Source organism: Staurois parvus, unplaced genomic scaffold (genome assembly GCF_062004578.1).
Source record: "Staurois parvus isolate SC_StPar_1 unplaced genomic scaffold, SC_StPar_1.0 ptg001432l, whole genome shotgun sequence".
In the NCBI taxonomy this organism is placed as follows: Eukaryota; Metazoa; Chordata; class Amphibia; order Anura; family Ranidae; genus Staurois; species Staurois parvus.
Window position 1 is genome coordinate 4793682 of NW_028319228.1, and position 19812 is coordinate 4813493.

The window sequence follows — 19812 nt, forward strand, 5'->3', positions numbered from 1 at the left end:
TCTTGTGCATGATTGCATTTTCTTTGCAAAGTAACACTTTGCTTAGCTTCACCTCATCTTTAAGCTATGTAAAAATACACTTTGTAAAGTGAACTTGTTCTATTCCTTTAATAATTACACTTAACTTTTGTAATGCTATGGCAGAAAAGATTTTTTTTCTAGTGACCTGTCCATGTAGATCTATCTGAACAAACAACACTGCACAATGGACTGCTGCACCACTACCAGTGTGATAGCTAGCTTTCCTTCAGGTTCTATGTGCAATAGGTCTTTTGCTTTTCATTCAGCAGTCCTATCAGAGATTTGTCCTTGTTTCCCTGCTCATGTCTAGACTGAAATAGTTTTCCCTAATTTGGATAATGGCTATCTGATGCAGGAAGCATGTAGATTTCCTTTAATAGCAATCACCTGCTTTAAAAATCAGTTATTCCAATATATTAGTTATTCTGTATAATAATAATAGTTTTATTTTAGAGCCTAACTCCATGTGATATTAAAGGCAGATTGTTGTTTTTGTTTAAAAATAACAAACATACTTATATACTATGTGCAGTAGTTCTGCACACAGCAGCTCCGATCCTCCTCTTCTTGGGTCACCCGTCAACACTCCTGGTCCCTCCCTCCTACCTAGTGCCCCAGACCAAGCTGCGTGCTATGGGGGCACCCAAGCAGGCTCGTTCCCACTGCTGTGTGTGTCCGTTCACAAGCCTTTACAACCACTTTAAAGAAGCCCATGGCTGCCATTTATAAACTCATCTTGAGAGATACCAAAGTTTCACAGATTTTTTAAAGCATAATTTTTAATTTACATCAGCCAAATGAGTGTATCAACACAGAAAGTATTTAAAGACTTCCTTTAGAAAACAGCTACAAACTAAATATAAAAGTCTGTATTTTACCAGCATGCTGTAGAGAAGGACCCTTGTTCTCTGTGTGAAAGCAGTGGTTTCTCTGCAGAACTTCAAAACACCCCCTGCTGAGTCAGACCAATTGATTAACAAACATTAGCTCTGATTCAGCAGGGGACGTGTCAGTCTTCTGTAAAGAGACCACTGCTTCCACACAGATAACAAAGGTCCCTTTCTGCAGCATATCATCCGATCCTCCCAAGACCTTCTGCTCTCTAGTTCCCTTGTCACTTCCTCCCATGCTCGCCTTCAGGACTTCTCCCGAGCTTCTCCCATCCTATGAAATGCCCTACCCCAATCTGTCCGAATATCTCTTAATCTATCCACCTTTAGATGATCCCTAAAAACCGTTCTCTTTAAAGAAGTCTATCCTGCTTCTACCTAGTAAACTGCCTTTTATTTCCTCCATCAGCTCATCCCCCCACAGCTATTACCTATTGTATCACTCAACCCCTCCTCCTAGATTGTAAGCTCTGATGAGCAGGGCCCTCTGTTTCCTCTTGTACCAAATTGTATTGTAACTGTTATATCTACCTTCATTTTGTAAAGCGCTGAGCAAACTGTTGGTGCTATATAAATCCTGTATAATAATAATAAAAATAAATATTGGCTGGCTAAAGGCTTTTCTACTCATGGTGTGACTGTTTCCTAAAGAAAACAATTTGTAAGGGCCTGTTCATACCAACAGCTGTGTTAGAACACAGCTGCTGATATGCGATTAGAAGGCTGCTGTGCTGTTTCTCTATTGTATAGATATCTTTATTTTTCTTAATTTCTATGCCCCTTGCCAAAAGAAAGCACTCAGGCTTATTATGTGTTCTCCTATACCTGGAAGTACCGGGCATTTCTTTTGGCTCGGCAGTGGATTAAAGCAGTCAAGGAATAGAAGGAAAGGGTCAGTAAGTTCTCCTTAGGGTCCCTACAGTATGGCCAAGTTACAAGTTTCCCTTTTAGTTCTCTCCTTTCAGAGTTTTTTCTAGCTGTTCTTCAAATAGAAAACCAACCAAATATATATTTAGACCAAGGGCTCCTAAGAGTATATGCATGTATGATTATATGCATTGGATAGCTAAAGGCAAAGTACATATTACAAAGAAGCTGGAGATATTTTGTAGTAATTTCTATGTAATTCTGTTAATGTAAACCTTATTTTGTAGAAGTATAGTTGCTGCCATTGCTGACCCCTTCTGAAAATGCTAGTTGCTTGACCACTATACTGGCCATCTGGATTTAATATCTTTAAAGTCATTCACCTATAACAATTGTGTGCAGATTATTAGTCTGTTTAAAGACTAAACTAAATCCTAACCAGTCACGGGTCCCTTATTAATATTTTGAAACCAGAGGGTTTGTATGGCAACCAGCATATATCATTTTAAAAAGCAGAGGATAGCAGTGGTAGCTTCCATGAATCCCTCATAGCAGTTTATTGTAAAAGGGTTTCATTGTTATCGTTTTCGCTGTATGGAGGATGTGCTCATACTTTTTGTTCTGTTTACCACTGTTAATAAGAAAAAATGTAGGGCAATCTATAATTTTAGAGCTGTCACTGGAACAGATATAGAGAGGGAAAACTGTTCCAGTGACAGTTGTAAAAGGTGGAAGAAAAACAACCTCTCCTGTGTATAGCAGACCCCTTTCATGGCTTTGATTTATCTGCTCTGTTCCCATCCACCATGCTGGTCACTTATATGTCCACTTAGATTTTTTTGAAAACAGGTTTACTTTATTGTACAGAACATAGTTGTCTTGATGTAAATGTTTGTAAATTTAACAATATTTCTTTTTTTCAGGTTCGGCACAGATGGTGCGAGCTGGTTATAAAACATAAGTATACAGCAGCCTATAAGGATGTGGAAATATTCCTACTGCAGGACCAGGTATGTAAATGTAAAGATCCATTTATTTGTCCACATCTTAGGCTATTTCAAACATTCATTTTCATGAAAAGTAGATCTATACACAAATGTTAACGTAAGCTGTTCTAACAGTATTGCTAGGCTACACAAGTGAAATTTATTGTAAGGGCTGAAATTCTTATATTTCATAGGTTTCTTACGGTTTCTTACAGTTTCTACATAGCCAAAGACCCAGGCAGTTGGTCATGTGATATTTGTTTCAACCACGGAGTAGCACTCAGATCGGCAAATTCTCCCCTTTGGCAGAAATCACGCAACCAAAGATATAGGCTTTAGTTTATTTCAGAAGCACCAAAAGAAGTCTTGGAGTGGTTTTTCCTACGATCATTATTAATTAACACTTGAGTACAGGTCCACTTTTAATTGGTTATACATGATACAGTTTGTTTAACTGTACAGTCAAGATTTCAGTGATTTCCAGCCCAGGCCTTTTGAGCTTCAGTAGGCTTTGATAAGTTTTAGCGGAACTTGTTGAAAGCCTGCTAGTAGCTTGATTAAAGCAGCTTGTTTAAAATGATATACAGCACTCCTAGTAGTGTCTGTGTTTAAAATCCCCATACTGGAGCTGAAATTAACTTTAGAGCAACCCTGTCAGGGAACAAAAATATCAAGATGAAAACTTCTTGCCTCTCCAGGGCCCCATGTGTCCCACCTTTACCAGTGCTGCATTAACGACTTCAAGAATGCTTTTTCGAGCTTTCATGAATATAGTAAACAAAACAGTCCAATACTAGTTTCCCCCCTTGCCTGTCCCTAAATACTTACCTGTCTTTCTCTTGATCCAGTGCTCCCCTCTACCTAGTCTCACAGGAGACTCTGAAAGCAGCATGAGGCATAGGCTGCTGCTGCTGTCAGTCAAATCCTGTGAGGAGGGAGTGGGGTGGTGTGGCTGAGCCACACTTTGTAGGTCTATGAATACACACAGCCTGGCTTGAGAGCGCTTCCACACGGATGCCTCCATAGCACTCAGCTTGCTATGGTAGAACTCATAAGGGGGTGGAGAACACCAGAAGGGGTCTCCTGAAGATGAGGTAAAAGACCAAAATATAACATCTTTTTTATGTTAATGAAAAAAGAGGCTTTACAGTTTATTTAATGTTCGTTTAAAACAAGTAAATACTTTCAATTTCAATATTTCAGAAGTAAAGTATGACACTCACAAATGCTAGCAGAGGCAGGCAGACAACAGTCATTTGTAGTCAGGGGAGCAAAAACGAGATATCAACTTTTACTCCTATAATTTAGAACAAGCTCTTGGTGTTACACAGTATAGCATTATTAACCAACTTGAAATATTCAAAGCTGGTCCAGGGCACTTGCTGTTTTCAGATCTCCTTTGTTGTAGAATTTTCCTCGAGGCTTCTCTAGATCCAGTGCTCCCCTCTACCTAGTCTTACAGGAGACTCTGAAAGCAGCATGAGGCATAGGCTGCTGCTGCTGTCAGTCAAATCCTGTGAGGAGGGAGTCAGCCAACAACCTTTTTGTGTGCTAACCTGCACTCTTTCACAATGGGTTGGGAAGGTGTGCAGGGTGGCCATCTTTCAAGTTGGAAAAGGAAAACTCTGGTAGTAGCTCATATGCTTTTTTGGTTAAAGTTATTAGGACATTGCTCCAAATGTATAGTTGTGTTCAAAATAATAGCAGTCAGACATCACAAGACTTGAATTGTTCACAGACGCTCTCCATCCAATCTGACAGAGCTTGAGCTATCTTGCAAAGAAGAATGAGTTTAACATTTCACTCTCTAGATGTGCAAAGCTGGTAGAGACATACCCAAAAAGACTTGCAGCTGTAATTGCAGCGAAAGGTGGTTCTACAAAGTATTGACTCCGGGGGTTGAATACAAATGCACGCCACACTTTTCAGATATTTATTTGTAATAAATGTTGAAAACCATTTATCATTTTCCTTCCAGTTCACAATTATGTGCCACTTTGTGTTGGTCTATCACATAAAATACAATTGTGTTCAAAACAACAGTAGTCAGACATCACTAACCGCATCAATCACTGCTTTTGGTAGAAATGATATTTCTACATGGCAAATAATTTACTAGCAGGTGTAGTAGAGTAATAGAAATCCAACAGACCCAACAGTCATGACATGTATGCTGCTGATTCTGTGTAATTGAATCACTAATTAAAAGGGGCATGTTCAAAATAATAGCAGTGTGGAGTTCTACTAGTGAGGTCATTCATTCTTTGAAAAACAGGTGGCAATTATTGCCCTTATTTAAGGAAGGAAGGCAGGCAGCAAATGTTGTACATGCTGGTTACAGTGCATTTCTCTCTCAAATTCCAAACCAAAACCTGAAAGATGTGGAAGAAAGCAAAAAACTACCATTCGAATGGATAGAAGAATAGCCAAAATGGCAAGGACTCAGCCAACAATCAGCTCCAGGAAGATCAAAGAAGGTCTAAAGTTACCTGTGAATACTGTTACAATTAGAAGATGCCTATGTGAAGCCAAGCTATCTGCAAGAAGCCCCCGCAAAGTCCCACTGTTGAAAAAAAGACATGTGCTGAAGAGATTACAATTTGCCAAAGAGCACATTGACTGGCCTAAAGAGAAATGGCACAACATTTTGTGGACTGATGAAAGTAAGATTGTTCTTTTTGGGTCTAGTGGCCGAAGACAGTTTGTCAGACGACCCCCAAACACTGAATTCAAGCCACAGTACACTGTGAAGACAGTGAAGCATGGTTGCGCAGGCATCATGATATGGGGATGTTTCTCATACTACGGTGTTGGGCCTATTTATCGCATACCAGGGATCATGGATCAGTTTGAATACTTGAAGAGGTCATGCTGTCTTATGCTGAAGAGAAAATGCCTTTGAAATGGGTGTTCCAACAAGACAACGACCCCAAACACACAAGTAAACGTGCAACAACTTGGTTCCAGACCAACAAGATTGATGTTATGGAGTGGCCAGCCCAATCCCAGGATCTTAGTCCAATAGAAAACTTGTGGGGTGACATCAAAATTGCAGTTTCTGAGGCAAAACCTAGAAATAGAGAAGAACTGTGGAATGTAGTTCAATCATCCTGGGCTGGAATACCTGTTCACAGGTGCCAGAAGGTGGTTGACTCCATGCAACACAGATGTACAGCAGTTCTCAGAAACAGTGCTTATACAACTAAATATTCATTAAGTGATTCAAAGGAAAGCAAAATCTTCAAAAAATTTTCAGTTTATATAGTGAATGTTTGAGTTTGTAAAGAAGAATACAAACACTGCTATTTTTTTGAACAGTCTAATATTCACTTTTCTTCAATTTTTTTTAGAGGAACAACACAAATTTGATATATTTTTCTTCATGTTTTGATTTGGAATAGAATGTGTAGTGTTCCCAATGCATTTGTGTGTATGGAAATAAAAGCTATTAGAAGGATTTTGAGCTTTATTCACTTTTTTTAACACACTGCTATTATTTTGAACACAAATGTAGTTTTAGATTACAGTGTTTTATGGGGATTTTTTTTTATCACAGGATCTGTACTCATAACCATAGGTTACAGGCAGCTATCTTCAGGTGATTGGACACTGGAGAAAAAACACTGCAGGGAAGTCCCCTCTATAACCTGTCCCACTTCCAGCTAGATTCTTTTTGCTTGTGTCCTTAGTTAAGGTCTTTGGGCAGGTTGTTGCACATATAGCTTCACCTGCCTGATCCCCAAGGACACCGTGGGATTTCAACCTGATTCTGTAGGCCTTTCAGAGGCTGCCTGTCGAACTTTAATCCTTATTCCCTAGTCTGAACTCACTCTTAATATGTTTTTTTTTTGTTGCTATCACCTCCAAGGCTAGTCTCTTAGTGACAATATCCTGTAAGGAGATCTTCCTAGTGCTACACATGGATAAGATTGCTTTTAGGCCTAGGTCCTCCTTTCTCCCCAAGGTGATTTCCTTCTTTCAGCTTAAGCAGGACATTGATCTTTACTCCCTTTGTCCTGCCCTGCAAGATCGCAAGGAAATTGGACTCCCTCTTTGTCCTTTCCAAAGGTTCCCAGGGGTCTACAGAGGGGTTTTTGCATCTCCCTCCACTATTGCTAGGTGGGTATACAGGTCATCAAGCCTATGGTCCCAAGAATAAGGTTCCTCCTTTCCCTGTTAAGGTGCACTCTACCAGATGCAGTAGTGCATTACGAGCATCATACATCTGTTTCCCATAATTGTAAGGCTGCCACCTGGTCCTCTGTTCACACCGTTTTACCAAGTGGATGTTCATGCCTCCTCTATTGCCAGTTTCATGTGTAAGGTGATTCATCCTTTACTCTGAGCTCTGGTGAGCCTTTCCTTACCCCATGCTTCCACGCTGCTGTTAGTGTTTTATGCTGTGTTGCCCGACTCACGCTTGGACATCTCATTATTGTTACTGTGTCTTGTCCTGTGCTGTATACTAAGAAAAGGATTTCATAAGCATGCCAGAAACAATTGAGTACTGTCCGTGATACTTTTTTTATTTGCACTAACATACAATTTTGAGGACAAGCTTTCGGCTACAATCACCTCAAGCATAAGTATGCCAAAAATCATCATAAACTGTTAAAAATATGTAACCCCATAAAGCAAGAGAGTCAAACTGCAGCCCTTCAGCTGTTGCAGAACTACAAGTCCCATGAGACATTGCAAGGCAGACAGTTACAAGGCAGAGGCATGATGGGACTTGTAGATCTGCAGCAGCTGGAGGGCCGCCAGTTTGACCCCTGCCTTATAGAGTATGTAAACCCAACTTTTCATTTCAAAAGCATTTCTTACCCCTAAAATTCTATAGACATTTATTCATGAAGATTTATAAAATATTATGAATGTGATGCATCATATTGGGAGGCAAGAATATAGAGGCGGCGGTAGGAAAAACATCTTTGTAAGCATAGCAACCATTTAACTTCCATTTAACTTCCTTCTGTTAGTTTTACATTTCAGGCTTAAAATAGGTAATGATTGGTTATTGAGCACACCTTTTAAACATTAATATATTATCCCCAGTAGGTACCTTCACTGAGAACAGTGGAGTTGTTGGATCTACCTCACTTTGCTCTCTGGCCTAAATAAGGATCTGACATTACTCAGAGCACTGGGAAAAGAACGTAGCAACCAATCCAATCCAACTTGTTTTGCTTATCTTTATTCAGTCTAGCTATACAGATCCTAGGATCAGATACTTAAAAATATGTCAGAGAAAAGATAAAGACCAGCCACTTTCTCCTAAATCTAACAGTTGTGAACTGGCTGTACTTGCCAGTTCTACACAGAAGTGTACTGCTAAATGTGATTTTTATTTTCTTACATTTATCTGTTTTATTTATTATTATACACAATAGTTACACAAGTCAGGAATCAGGATAAAGGCCTGAGAAAAATATTGCTGGCATAGTTATACAGACTATGAAAGTTTGTGTCCAGTATTGTTGAAAGGGATCAGTAACATTTTTTGCCACATGGGGAGGTGAGAATATAATCTCAGAGTGCACCATAAATGGGCATAGCAGAGTACAAAATCTTATTTTGCCTTATAACACAAAATAGGACACTACTCCCAGTGTTGTGACACAAAATAGGACACTACTCCCAGTGTTGTGACACAAAATAGGACACTACTCCCAGTGTTGTGACACAAAATAGGACACTACTCCCAGTGTTGTGACACAAAACAGGACACTACTCCCAGTGTTGTGACACAGAATAGGACACTACTCCCAGTGTTGTGACACAAAATAGGACACTACTCCCAGTGTTGTGACACAAAACAGGACACTACTCCCAGTGTTGTGACACAGAATAGGACACTACTCCCAGTGTTGTGACACAAAACAGGACACTACTCCCAGTGTTGTGACACAGAATAGGACACTACTCCCAGTGTTGTGACACAGAATAGGACACTACTCCCACTACTCCCAGTACAAGACTGGCAGATATACATACAACATGCAAAATGCTACCTACTTCCTAGCAAATAAGCAAGTCTGTATACAATGGAAATATGCTAAAATTTGCTTAACTCAAGTTAGAGCAGGTTCACGATCTCCATAGGCAAAGAGGACCCAGGATTACTCTAAAGCAGTTGCAGGAGATTGGGCAAAAATGTCTTCTTCTTTTGTTCCTTGTCATGTTAGAGCCCTCATTTCATGTTGTTGGCTTTTTTATTTGGAACGTTTTACCATCCCACATGGGTGTGACTCCTTTCACAATACTTTGTTTCAATGGGAGAAACTTTCTCCGAATCAACCTCTAGGTGGCACTGTTTTATCATACATGCCATAGGGCATATATGTCAGAAGGTCAAGCTATTGCACTAACCATTAATTAACTTAACTTGTTGATGTCAGTTACATAACTAAATGTAGAACCAACAGAAAAGCCTAAAATACAACAATGGTATCTACGTTCTCATTGAAGTAGAAGATAGCTTGTGTAATTGTTACCAAGGCATTTGTTTGAGAAGTCCACTCATTCAAAAGTAACCTGATTTCTGTTTCTAAGACAAACGAACAAACAGATCCTTTCATGTAAGTCTGAGAAAAAAATCATAAAACAGACATATATTTATCTCAAATGCAACACAACACTTTATACCCTCCCAGATATTATTCCTCAAATGAGCAAAAATACTGACGCTTTGACCTCTCAGCCAGGTTCTGTCCGTGAATGTTGTCACATATGCTTGTGCTTTCACCTGAACTTTCAAACCAAATTTTTGGTGTCATAAAAGAGTACATGTGCAGCTCCATGGCAGATGAAGATCAAGCAGTCTGTTGCTAAGCATGCACTACACCAGGGGTCTGCTACCTTAAAGACATAAAGAGCCACTTGGACCCGTTTCCGAGAGGGAAAAAAAGAATGGGAGCCGCAAAACCATTGCAACATTTAAAACAAATCCGACACTGCATATATTGCAAAAAGCTCTCTGGTCATGAAGGGGGTTTAAGGGCCCAGTAAGCAAAGGGTTAATCAGGGCCACAGTGTATCGTCATAATCACAATCATAGCCTTAGGTCAGTGGTGGGCAACCTTTTTTTTTCAACTGAGCCAAATCTCGCCAAAACCACGATTGAAGTTTATTTTGAGAGCCACATTTTTAAAACTGAAAATACATCCCCCATATAGTAATTCATCCCCCATATAGTAATTCATCCCCCATATAGTAATTCATCCCCCCTATAGTAATTCATCCCCCATAGTAATTCATCCCCCATAGTAATTCATCCCCCATATAGTAATTCATCCCCCATATAGTAATTCATCCCCCATAGTAATTCATCCCCCATATAGTAATTCATCCCCCATATAGCAATTCATCCCCCATAGTAATTCATCCCCCATATAGTAATTCATCCCCCATAGTAATTCATCCCCCATAGTAATTCATCCCCCATAGTAATTCATCCCCCATAGTAATTAATCCCCCATAGTAATTCATCCCACATATAGTAATTCATCCCCATATAGTAATTCATCCCCCATATAGTAATTCATCCCCCATATAGTAATTCATCCCCCATAGTAATTCATCCCCCATAGTAATTAATCCCCCCTATAGTAATTCATCCCCCATATAGTAATTTATCCCCCATATAGTAATTCATCCCCCATATAGTAATTCATCCCCCATAGTAATTCATCCCCCATATAGTAATTCATCCCCCATATAGTAATTCATCCCCCATAGTAATTCATCCCCCATATAGTAATTCATCCCCCATAGTAATTCATCCCCCACATAGTAATTCATCCCCCATAGTAATTCATCCCCATAGTAATTCATCCCCCATATAGTAATTCATCCCCCATATAGTAATTCATCCCCCATAGTAATTCATCCCCCATAGTAATTAATCCCCCATAGTAATTCATCCCACATATAGTAATTCATCCCCATATAGTAATTCATCCCCCATATAGTAATTCATCCCCCATATAGTAATTCATCCCCCATAGTAATTCATCCCCCATAGTAATTAATCCCCCCTATAGTAATTCATCCCCCATATAGTAATTCATCCCCCATATAGTAATTCATCCCCCATAGTAATTCATCCCCCATATAGTAATTCATCCCCCATAGTAATTCATCCCCCATATAGTAATTCATCCCCCATATAGTAATTCATCCCCCATAGTAATTCATCCCCCATATAGTAATTCATCCCCCATAGTAATTCATCCCCCACATAGTAATTCATCCCCCATAGTAATTCATCCCCCCTATAGTAATTCATCCCCCCTATAGTAATTCATTCCCCATATTGTGTCAATTCACTTACCTTTGCTCCGCGTGTTCCTCTCGCCCGTTCCGGTCTTCAGGGCGGACTGTGAGAGGAGAGGAGTTTGTCACGCTGCCCCGCCTACATCCTGACAGCCAATGTTTGCCACGCTCCGCGGGCCGGATTGAAAGGTCCGCCGGGCCGTAGTTTGCCCATTGCTGGGCTAGCTGCAGAGTCCTGACTTTTGGGGCGGCCGCCCGAGAGGAGGGAGGGGAGCGGGCGCCCGGCACACAGAAGAGCCGCAGCAAAGGTGAAAAAGAGCCGCGGGTTGCCGACACCCGCACTAGACGAAAAATCATTCAAACTAATTTCTGAATAATGAACACTCAATCGTGAGAGCAAACGATATAGCCATCATACAATGGCCGAATTTCAAACGATAAATCATTCAATGGACATGAATCAGTTTTTCCTTCATTTTATCACATACAGTGGGGCAAAAAAGTATTTAGTCAGCCACCAATTGTGCAAGTTCTCCCACTTAAAAAGATGAGAGAGGCCTGTAATTGGAATCATAGGTAGACCTCAACTATGAGAGACAAAATGAGAAAAAAAATCCAGACAATAACATTGGCTGATTTGGGAAGAATTTATTTGCAAATTATGGTGGAAAATAAGTATTTGGTCACCTACAAACAAGCAAGATTTCTGGCTCTCACAGACCTGTACCTTCTTCTTTAAGAGGCTCCTCTGCCCTTCACTCATTACCTGTATCAATGGCACCTGTTTGAACTTGTTATCAGTATAAAAGACACCTGTCCACAACCTCAAACAGTCACACTCCAAACTCAACTATGGTGAAGACCAAAGAGCTGTCAAAGGACACCAGAAACAAAATTGTAGACCTGCACCAGGCTGGGAAGACTGAATCTGCAATAGGCAAGCAACTTGGTGTGAACAAATCAACTGTGGGAGTAATATTTAGAAAATGGAAGACATACAAGACCACTGATAATCTCCCTCGATCTGGGGCTCCACGCAAGATCTTACCCGGTGGAATCAAAATGATCACAAGAACGGTGAGCAAAAATCCCAGGACCACATGGGGGGACCTAGTGAATGACCTGCAGAGAGCTGGGACCAACATAACAAAGGCTACCATCAGTAACACACTATGCCGCCAGGGATTCATATCCTGCAGTGCCAGACATGTCCCCCTGCTTAAGCCAGTACATGTCCGGGCCCGTCTGAGGTTTGCTAGAGAGCATTTGGATGATCCAGAAGAGGATTGGGAGAATGTCATATGGTCAGATGAAACCAAAATAGAACTGTTTGGTAGAAACACAACTCGTCGTGTTTGGAGGAGAGAGAATGCTGAGTTGCATCCAAAGAACACCATACCTACTGTGAAGCATGGGGTGGCAACATCATGCTTTGGGGCTGTTTCTCCGCAAAGGGACCAGGACGACTGATCTATGTACAGGACAAAATGAATGGGGCCATGTATCGTGAGATTTTGAGTGCAAACCTCCTTCCATCAGCAAGGGCATTGAAGATGAAACGTGGCTCGGTCTTCCAACATGACAATGATCCTAAACATACCGCCCGGGCAATGAAGGAGTGGCTTCGTAAGAAGCATTTCAAGGTCCTGGAGTGGCCTAGCCAGTCTCCAGATCTCAACCCCATAGAAAACCTTTGGAGGGAGTTGAAAGTCCGTGTTGCCCAGTGACAGCCCCAAACATCACTGCTCTAGAGGAGATCTGCATGGAGGAATGGGCCAACATACCAGCAACGGTGTGTGCCAACCTTGTGAAGACTTACAGGAAATGTTTGACCTCTGTCATTGCCAACAAAGGATATCTAACAAAGTATTGAGATGAACTTTTGATATTGACCAAATACTTATTTTCCACCATAATTTGCAAATAAATTCTTTCCAAATCAGCCAATGTGATTGTCTGGATTTTTTTTTCTCATTTTGTCTCTCATAGTTGAGGTCTACCTATGATGCCAATTACAGGCCTCTCTCATCTTTTTAAGTGGGAGAACTTGCACAATTGGTGGCTGACTAAATACTTTTTTGCCCCACTGTATGCACAGTATAAACAGTTCAATTTTTAATGGGTGAGAAACACATTAACCTTTCAATTTATCATTCATTCTGCAGAAGTTTTCCAACCTGTTCCTGTTAGGAAAGTTTAGTTCTGCTTAAGGGGGTTACAGACATCATATGGCGGTTAGTAAACAACCAAATGCCAAACAGACTTGGAGAATACAGAATGCATTGTTCATTAACTCAGCATGGACCCTTAATGCCAGCTTTATCTTGATGGATCAGTAGTCTACCAGCCAGTAAAAGTGAATTCTAGCCTTTTATGGCAGTAGTTAAGACAAAAGATTCCCATAGGCCAACACATAAGTGGATCATCTGATGTCTAGGGACACTTTTACGTTTGTGTTTTTATTATTTTAAATAATTTTCTTGAATTATCAAGCAAAAATAACTGATTTTATTTGTGTTTACAGCTTTATATTTGTACTGTAGTACCATTTAAAGAGGTAGTAAACCCTTACAAATACCCAGTGAAGTCACTGGCCTCAGATAATACACAGATGAAACAAATCTCCTTACATAAGTTGTACCTGTCTATTTGCAGTCTTCTCTTCTCTACATCCATTCAAAGTCCAGAATTTATAAAGCTTGTCTGATAGTCCAGAAAAAAAGAGTCAGGAAGCTGAAGTTATACACTGCAGAGCTCAATGAAGAGAGTTCTGAGAGCCGATTGGAGGGATGGGACACACCCCCATCCACACAACTCACAGGAACAGAGCTGAGGCTGTCAATCAACTAGAGGTTGCTCCCCATCACTTTTTTTTTTCGTGGTGTCAGAAACACTTGTCAGAAGTGATTCTTGTAGGTAGAAGATAAACAGAGCAGCAGAAATGACACTTGGTGCTCTAGATAGAGACAAGTACACACAATAGAGGGATATGCTTTGTTCATATTTCATATCTGAGGTTTACAACCAGTTTAAGCGTTAATGTTCTTTATGTACTGCAGAATTAAAGTGTGTATATACAGCAGGCAAAATAAGTATTGATCATGCCACCATTTTTCTCAGTAAATATATTTAGGTGCTATTGACATGAACTTTTCACAACAGTTGGAAACAATCCATGCAATCCTTACATACAAAGAAACCAAAACAAATAAGTTCAGAAATTAGATTATGTGCAAGAAAATGCAACGACACAAGGAAAAAGTATTGAACACATGAAGAAAGGGAGGTGCAAAAAGGCATGGAAAGCCAAGACACTGGCTGAAATCTATCAGTAAGTAGAAAGCAATCCTGCCCCTTGTCAGTGCAAATTAATATGAGCTGGTTCCACCTCAAATGGTGGCCTATAAAAATGTGTCTCATTACCAACGTGTTGCACCTCATCTCATGATGGGTAAAAGCAAATAGCCCTCTCAAGACCTTCGCAACCTTATTATTTCAAAACATACTGATGACATTGGTTACAGAAGGATTTCTAAACGTCTGAATGTTCCAGTGAGCAATGTTGGGGCCATAATCTGGAACTGGAAAGAACATAATTTCACCAAAAACCAGCCACGACCAGGTGCTTCTCACCAGATTTCTGACAGAGGAGTGAAAAGAGTTATCAGAAGAGTTGTCCAAGAGCCAAGGACCACTTAGCAGGTACAATTGTTTCAAAGAAAACAAAAAGTAATGCTCTCAGCCTCCATGGCCTGTATACACACTCACGACGCAAGACTCCATTGCTGAAGAAAAAGCATTTTGAAGCTTGTTTAAAGTTTGCTGCACAGCATTTGGATAAGCCTGTGAAATACAGGGAAAATATAGTCTGGTCAGATGAGACCAAAATTGAACTCTTTGCATGCCATAATACACACCATGTTTGGAGGTCAAATGGCACTGCACATCACCCCAAAAACACCATACCAGCAGTGAAGTCTGGAGGTGGGAACATCATGGTGTAGGGCTGTTCTTCAGCATACAGTACTGGCAAACTTCATGTCATCGAAGGAAGGATGAATGGAAAAATGTACCAAGACATTCTTGATAAAAATTTGCTGCCGTCTACCAGGATGATGAAGATGAAACGAGAATGGACATTTCAGCAGGACAATGATTGCAAACACACAGCCAAGGAAACTCTCAATTGGTTTCAAAGAAACAAGATAAAGCTGCTAAAATGGCCCAGCCAACCACCTGACTTGAAACCAATAGAAAATCTATGGAAAGAACTAAATACCAGAGTTCATAGAAGAGACCCACGGAACCTTCAAGGTTTGAAGACTGTGTAAAAGAATGTGACAAAATCACACCTGAGCAATGCATGCGACTAGTTTCTTCATAAAGGAGGCATCCAGAAGCTGTCATTACCAACAAAGGATTTTGTACGAAACATTAAATAAATTTCAGTTAGCATGTTCAATAATTTTTCCCTGTGTCATTCCATCTTAATGCACATAACTTAATTTCTGAACTTATTTGTTTTGGTTTCTTAATGTCATCGGTACCATTAGAAATATATTTACCGAGAAAAATGGTGAGATGTTCAATACTTATTTTACCTGCTGTAGCTGTTTTTTTTTTGTTTAAGTTGTGGATAGATTAGGGAGGGCTTAACACTCCTGTCAGTTTAATAGTTGCTGTCAGTGTCCCTTTGGGAGAATTTCCCTTCACTTTTGCAACAGGTACAAATTAGGGATATTTCCCCTCTTATAAGCTGACACCAAAACAGGTATCCTTACTGGAATATTTACCCTCATCACTTGTTTGGTGACGTCTGTAAAATTTTAGATTTCTCATCTCACCAGGACAAATAGAGAGGGCTATTCTGTTGTGTACTTATCTCTTCCGGATTTATCCAAAGAAAAACATTTTGGTTAAATACAAACTTGAAATGGCATTATCTGTGTTCTTATAGGTTTATGTATTCACAGCAGCTAGCACATACAGTCAGGTCCATAAATATTGGGACATCGACACAATTCTAACATTTTTGGCTCTATACACCACCACAATGGATTTGAAATTAAACTAACAAGATGTGCTTTAACTGCAGACTGACAGCTTTAATTTGAGGGTATTTACATCCAAATCAGGTGAACGGTGTAGGAATTACAACAGTTTGCATATGTGCCTCCCACTTGTTAAGGGACCAAAAGTAATGGGACAATTGGCTTTTCAGCTGTTCCATGACCAGGTGTGTGTTATTCCCTCATTATCCCAATTACAATGAGCAGATATAAGGTCCAGAGTTCATTTCAAGTGTGCTATTTGCATTTGGAATCTGTTGCTGTCAACTCTCAAGAGGAGATCCACAGAGCTGTCACTATCACTGAAGCAAGCCATCATTAGGCTGAAAAAACAAAACAAACCCATCAGAGAGATAACAAAAACATTAGGCGTGGCCAAAACAACTGTTTGGAACATTCTTAAAAAGAAGGAATGCATCGGTGAGCTCAGCAACACCAAAAGACCCGGAAGACCACGGAAAACAACTGTGGTGGATGACCGAAGAATTCTTTCCCTGGTGAAGAAAACACCCTTCACAACAGTTGGTCAGATCAAGAACACTCTCCAGGAGGTAGGTGTATGTGTGTCAAAGTCAACAATCAAGAGAAGACTTCACCAGAGTGAATACAGAGGGTTCACCACAAGATGGAAACCATTGGTGAGCCTCAAAAACAGGAAGGCCAGATTAGAGTTTGCCAAACGACATCTAAAAAAGCCTTCACAGTTCTGGAACAACATCCTATGGACAGATGAGACCAAGATCAACTTGTACCAGAGTGATGGGAAGAGAAGAGTATGGAGAAGGAAAGGAACTGCTCATGATCCTAAGCATACCACCTCATCAGTGAAGCATGGTGGTGGTAGTGTCATGGCGTGGGCATGTATGGCTGCCAATGGAACTGGTTCTCTTGTATTTATTGATGATGTGACTGCTGACAAAAGCAGTAGGATGAATTCTGAAGTGTTTCGGGAATATTATCTGCTCATATTCAGCCAAATGCTTCACAACTCATTGGACGCCGCTTCACAGTGCAGATGGACAATGACCCAAAGCATACTGCAAAAGCAACCAAAGAGTTTTTTAAGGGAAAGAAGTGGAATGTTATGCAATGGCCAAGTCAATCACCTGACCTGAATCCGATTGAGCATGCATTTCACTTGCTGAAGACAAAACTGAAGGGAAAATGCCCCAAGAACAAGCAGGAACTGAAGACAGTTGCAGTAGAGGCCTGGCAGAGCATCACCAGGGATGAAACCCAGCGTCTGGTGATGTCTATGCGTTCCAGACTTCAGGCTGTAATTGACTGCAAAGGATTTGCAACCAAGTATTAAAAAGTGAAAGTTTGATTTATGATTATTATTATGTCCCATTACTTTTGGTCCCTTAACAAGTGGGAGGCACATATGCAAACTGTTGTAATTCCTACACCGTTCACCTGATTTGGATGTAAATACCCTCAAATTAAAGCTGACAGTCTGCAGTTAAAGCACATCTTATTCGTTTCATTTCAAATCCATTGTGGTGGTGTATAGAGCCAAAAATGTTAGAATTGTGTCGATGTCCCAATATTTATGGACCTGACTGTAGATTGCAACCAATCTAACAAAATAGCACCATTCATACACCTCCTGTTCGACCTTCTGTTGTTCTCCTCCCAGACTGGGTTCCAGCCCCTCTTGGAGCACATCTCACACCATGGAACAATCCCAATAGCAAAATTAAGGGCCGCACACCACATAGGTCAACTATATTTGCTGGTAAACTAACAAAAGCTTCAGCTACAGTCTCCACATTTTGGCCGGACATAGATTGCGACTTGCACACAAAACATCACACACTACAGTTAATTACACACTGCTATAACTACCACATAATACAACTGCATACGTGTCATGACACAACACTCAGAAGCATAAATACATGGTATTATTGTCAGTTCAGCACACACTGCACTGTGTAACAGTATGTTTTGGACAGGTTTAAGGAAACTTTGTAAATGTTGAAAGCTTCACTAAATTAGCTAGTTTGTCACCACTAGTAGTGAGTAATAAAGGATAAAGATATAATGGGGTGTGAATGGGATGGGAGCTGCGTTTGAGCAAAAGGATCATCTTGTAATAAAAGTGTTTATTTGTTCTTTTCTTCTCCACAGGCCATGGGTGTGTATCTCTATGGAGAATTAATGTTGAACGAGGATGCCAGACAGCAAGAACTTGCACACAGATGCTTTGCTGTTGTCAGAGATCAAATGGATGTATCCTGTGTAAAAGTGGTGGGAGAGATGTTGTTTTAATGGATTGACTTCCATAGTTCAGTGCTGTGATAAAACGACCAAGCTTTCAGTGTGGTCATGTTAATGCAAGTTAAACTGAATAGGATTAAGAGCTGTACTATGGGTGGATTACTTGTTCTAGAACAAGGCCATATTTGGAGCCTGTCCTCCAGCACATTCATGTGATCCCTCGGTGCTAGAGTAGAAACAGTACAGGCTATGTGGCATGTTTCTACTGTACAGAGAGAAAATACTGCTATTTCTAGCCAGTAAGAGTGTATGTAATGTCTTTTCCAAGATTTTTACCCTTCTATGCACTAGATATTAAAGCAATAATAAATATATTTTAATACCTTTAAAAATATGCACTGTGTCCCTAAATATCTCCATTCCTTTTTACAATTCAAAAACAGTACATCTAGATGGGGCTAAAGTATGAAAAGTTGGACAAAACTGGATCTGTTGCCTAAAGCAACACATCAGGTTTTCAGAGACACAAGAATTCTGCTTTCTATAGGTGTAAAAAAGCCCCAGTGAGGTAGGCATACAATAAAGCACCAGTTAAAGACACAAAGCACGTTTTCTGTTTGCATATTAGATTTACCTAAATTCTACTCACATAAAGAGTTTATTACACTAAACAATATATATGTCATCGGAGATAAATCCTGAAATCCTCAGAATCAGTCATGGCTATCATGTTATCGGGCTCTTCTTCTAAATCTCTGTGTGAGATGAAGCTCTAGAAATGGCCTTCACTTACACAATATTTGAATACCCCGAGGTAACCTTGCTGGTGTTTGCACATGCAAGTTTAACACATATTCAATTTGGTTTGGTATGAAGGTCTTCTGTAGTGCTACATAGTTTAGATACTTCACTAATGAAATAATACATTTGACAGACTTGGAGTCCGTTTTTCCGAGTGGAAGATTTCTGGTAACGAAAGCTTGTCACATTCAGATTCACAGATGTTATGAATCCCATTAACCTTTTTTGGACAGCATAGTTAATAAAAATATATGAGAAAATATTTTCATTTAGCAGGTTAGTCATTTTAAAATTAACCTATTGACACGGCTCTATTTTATTGCTCATTCTATTTTCATTTGCTGGGTAACGCATGAATTGACAGCAGCAATGGAAAAATGGGAAGAAGCCTTAGGTCATAGAAATAACATTGGTTAACAACTATTTGAAAAAACTGCGGTCGACCAACACAGTAGACTTTGGTGAGGATATACTTACTAATAAATTGCTGATTTTTATGTGCTACAGTGAAGATTTTTTTAATTTATTGTATGTCTTGTAGCCTGAATGACAAAAGTATTCGATGACCACATCACTTAAAGGATAACTAAATCCAAGAACAGGAATGTAATGTATTGCAGCCTACCAGTCCTTAGATGTGGTGGCTGCATCAGTTTTCTTATTTTTTGTTGAGAACATTTT

General features: G+C 40.0%; 1 protein-coding gene across 1 annotated transcript in view; it reads left to right on the forward strand.

Moving 5' to 3' along the window:
• AOPEP (aminopeptidase O (putative)) overlaps positions 1–18724 on the forward strand; it is a 597182-nt gene extending 578458 nt beyond the window's left edge. Inside the window, exons 15-16 of the mRNA XM_089662129.1 lie at positions 2702–2788; positions 18241–18724. Of these exons, the coding sequence (XP_089518255.1) occupies positions 2702–2788; positions 18241–18381 (228 nt within the window). The 3' untranslated portion in view covers positions 18382–18724. The remainder of the gene's footprint in view (positions 1–2701; positions 2789–18240) is intronic.
• Positions 18725–19812: the final 1088 nt, after the last annotated feature.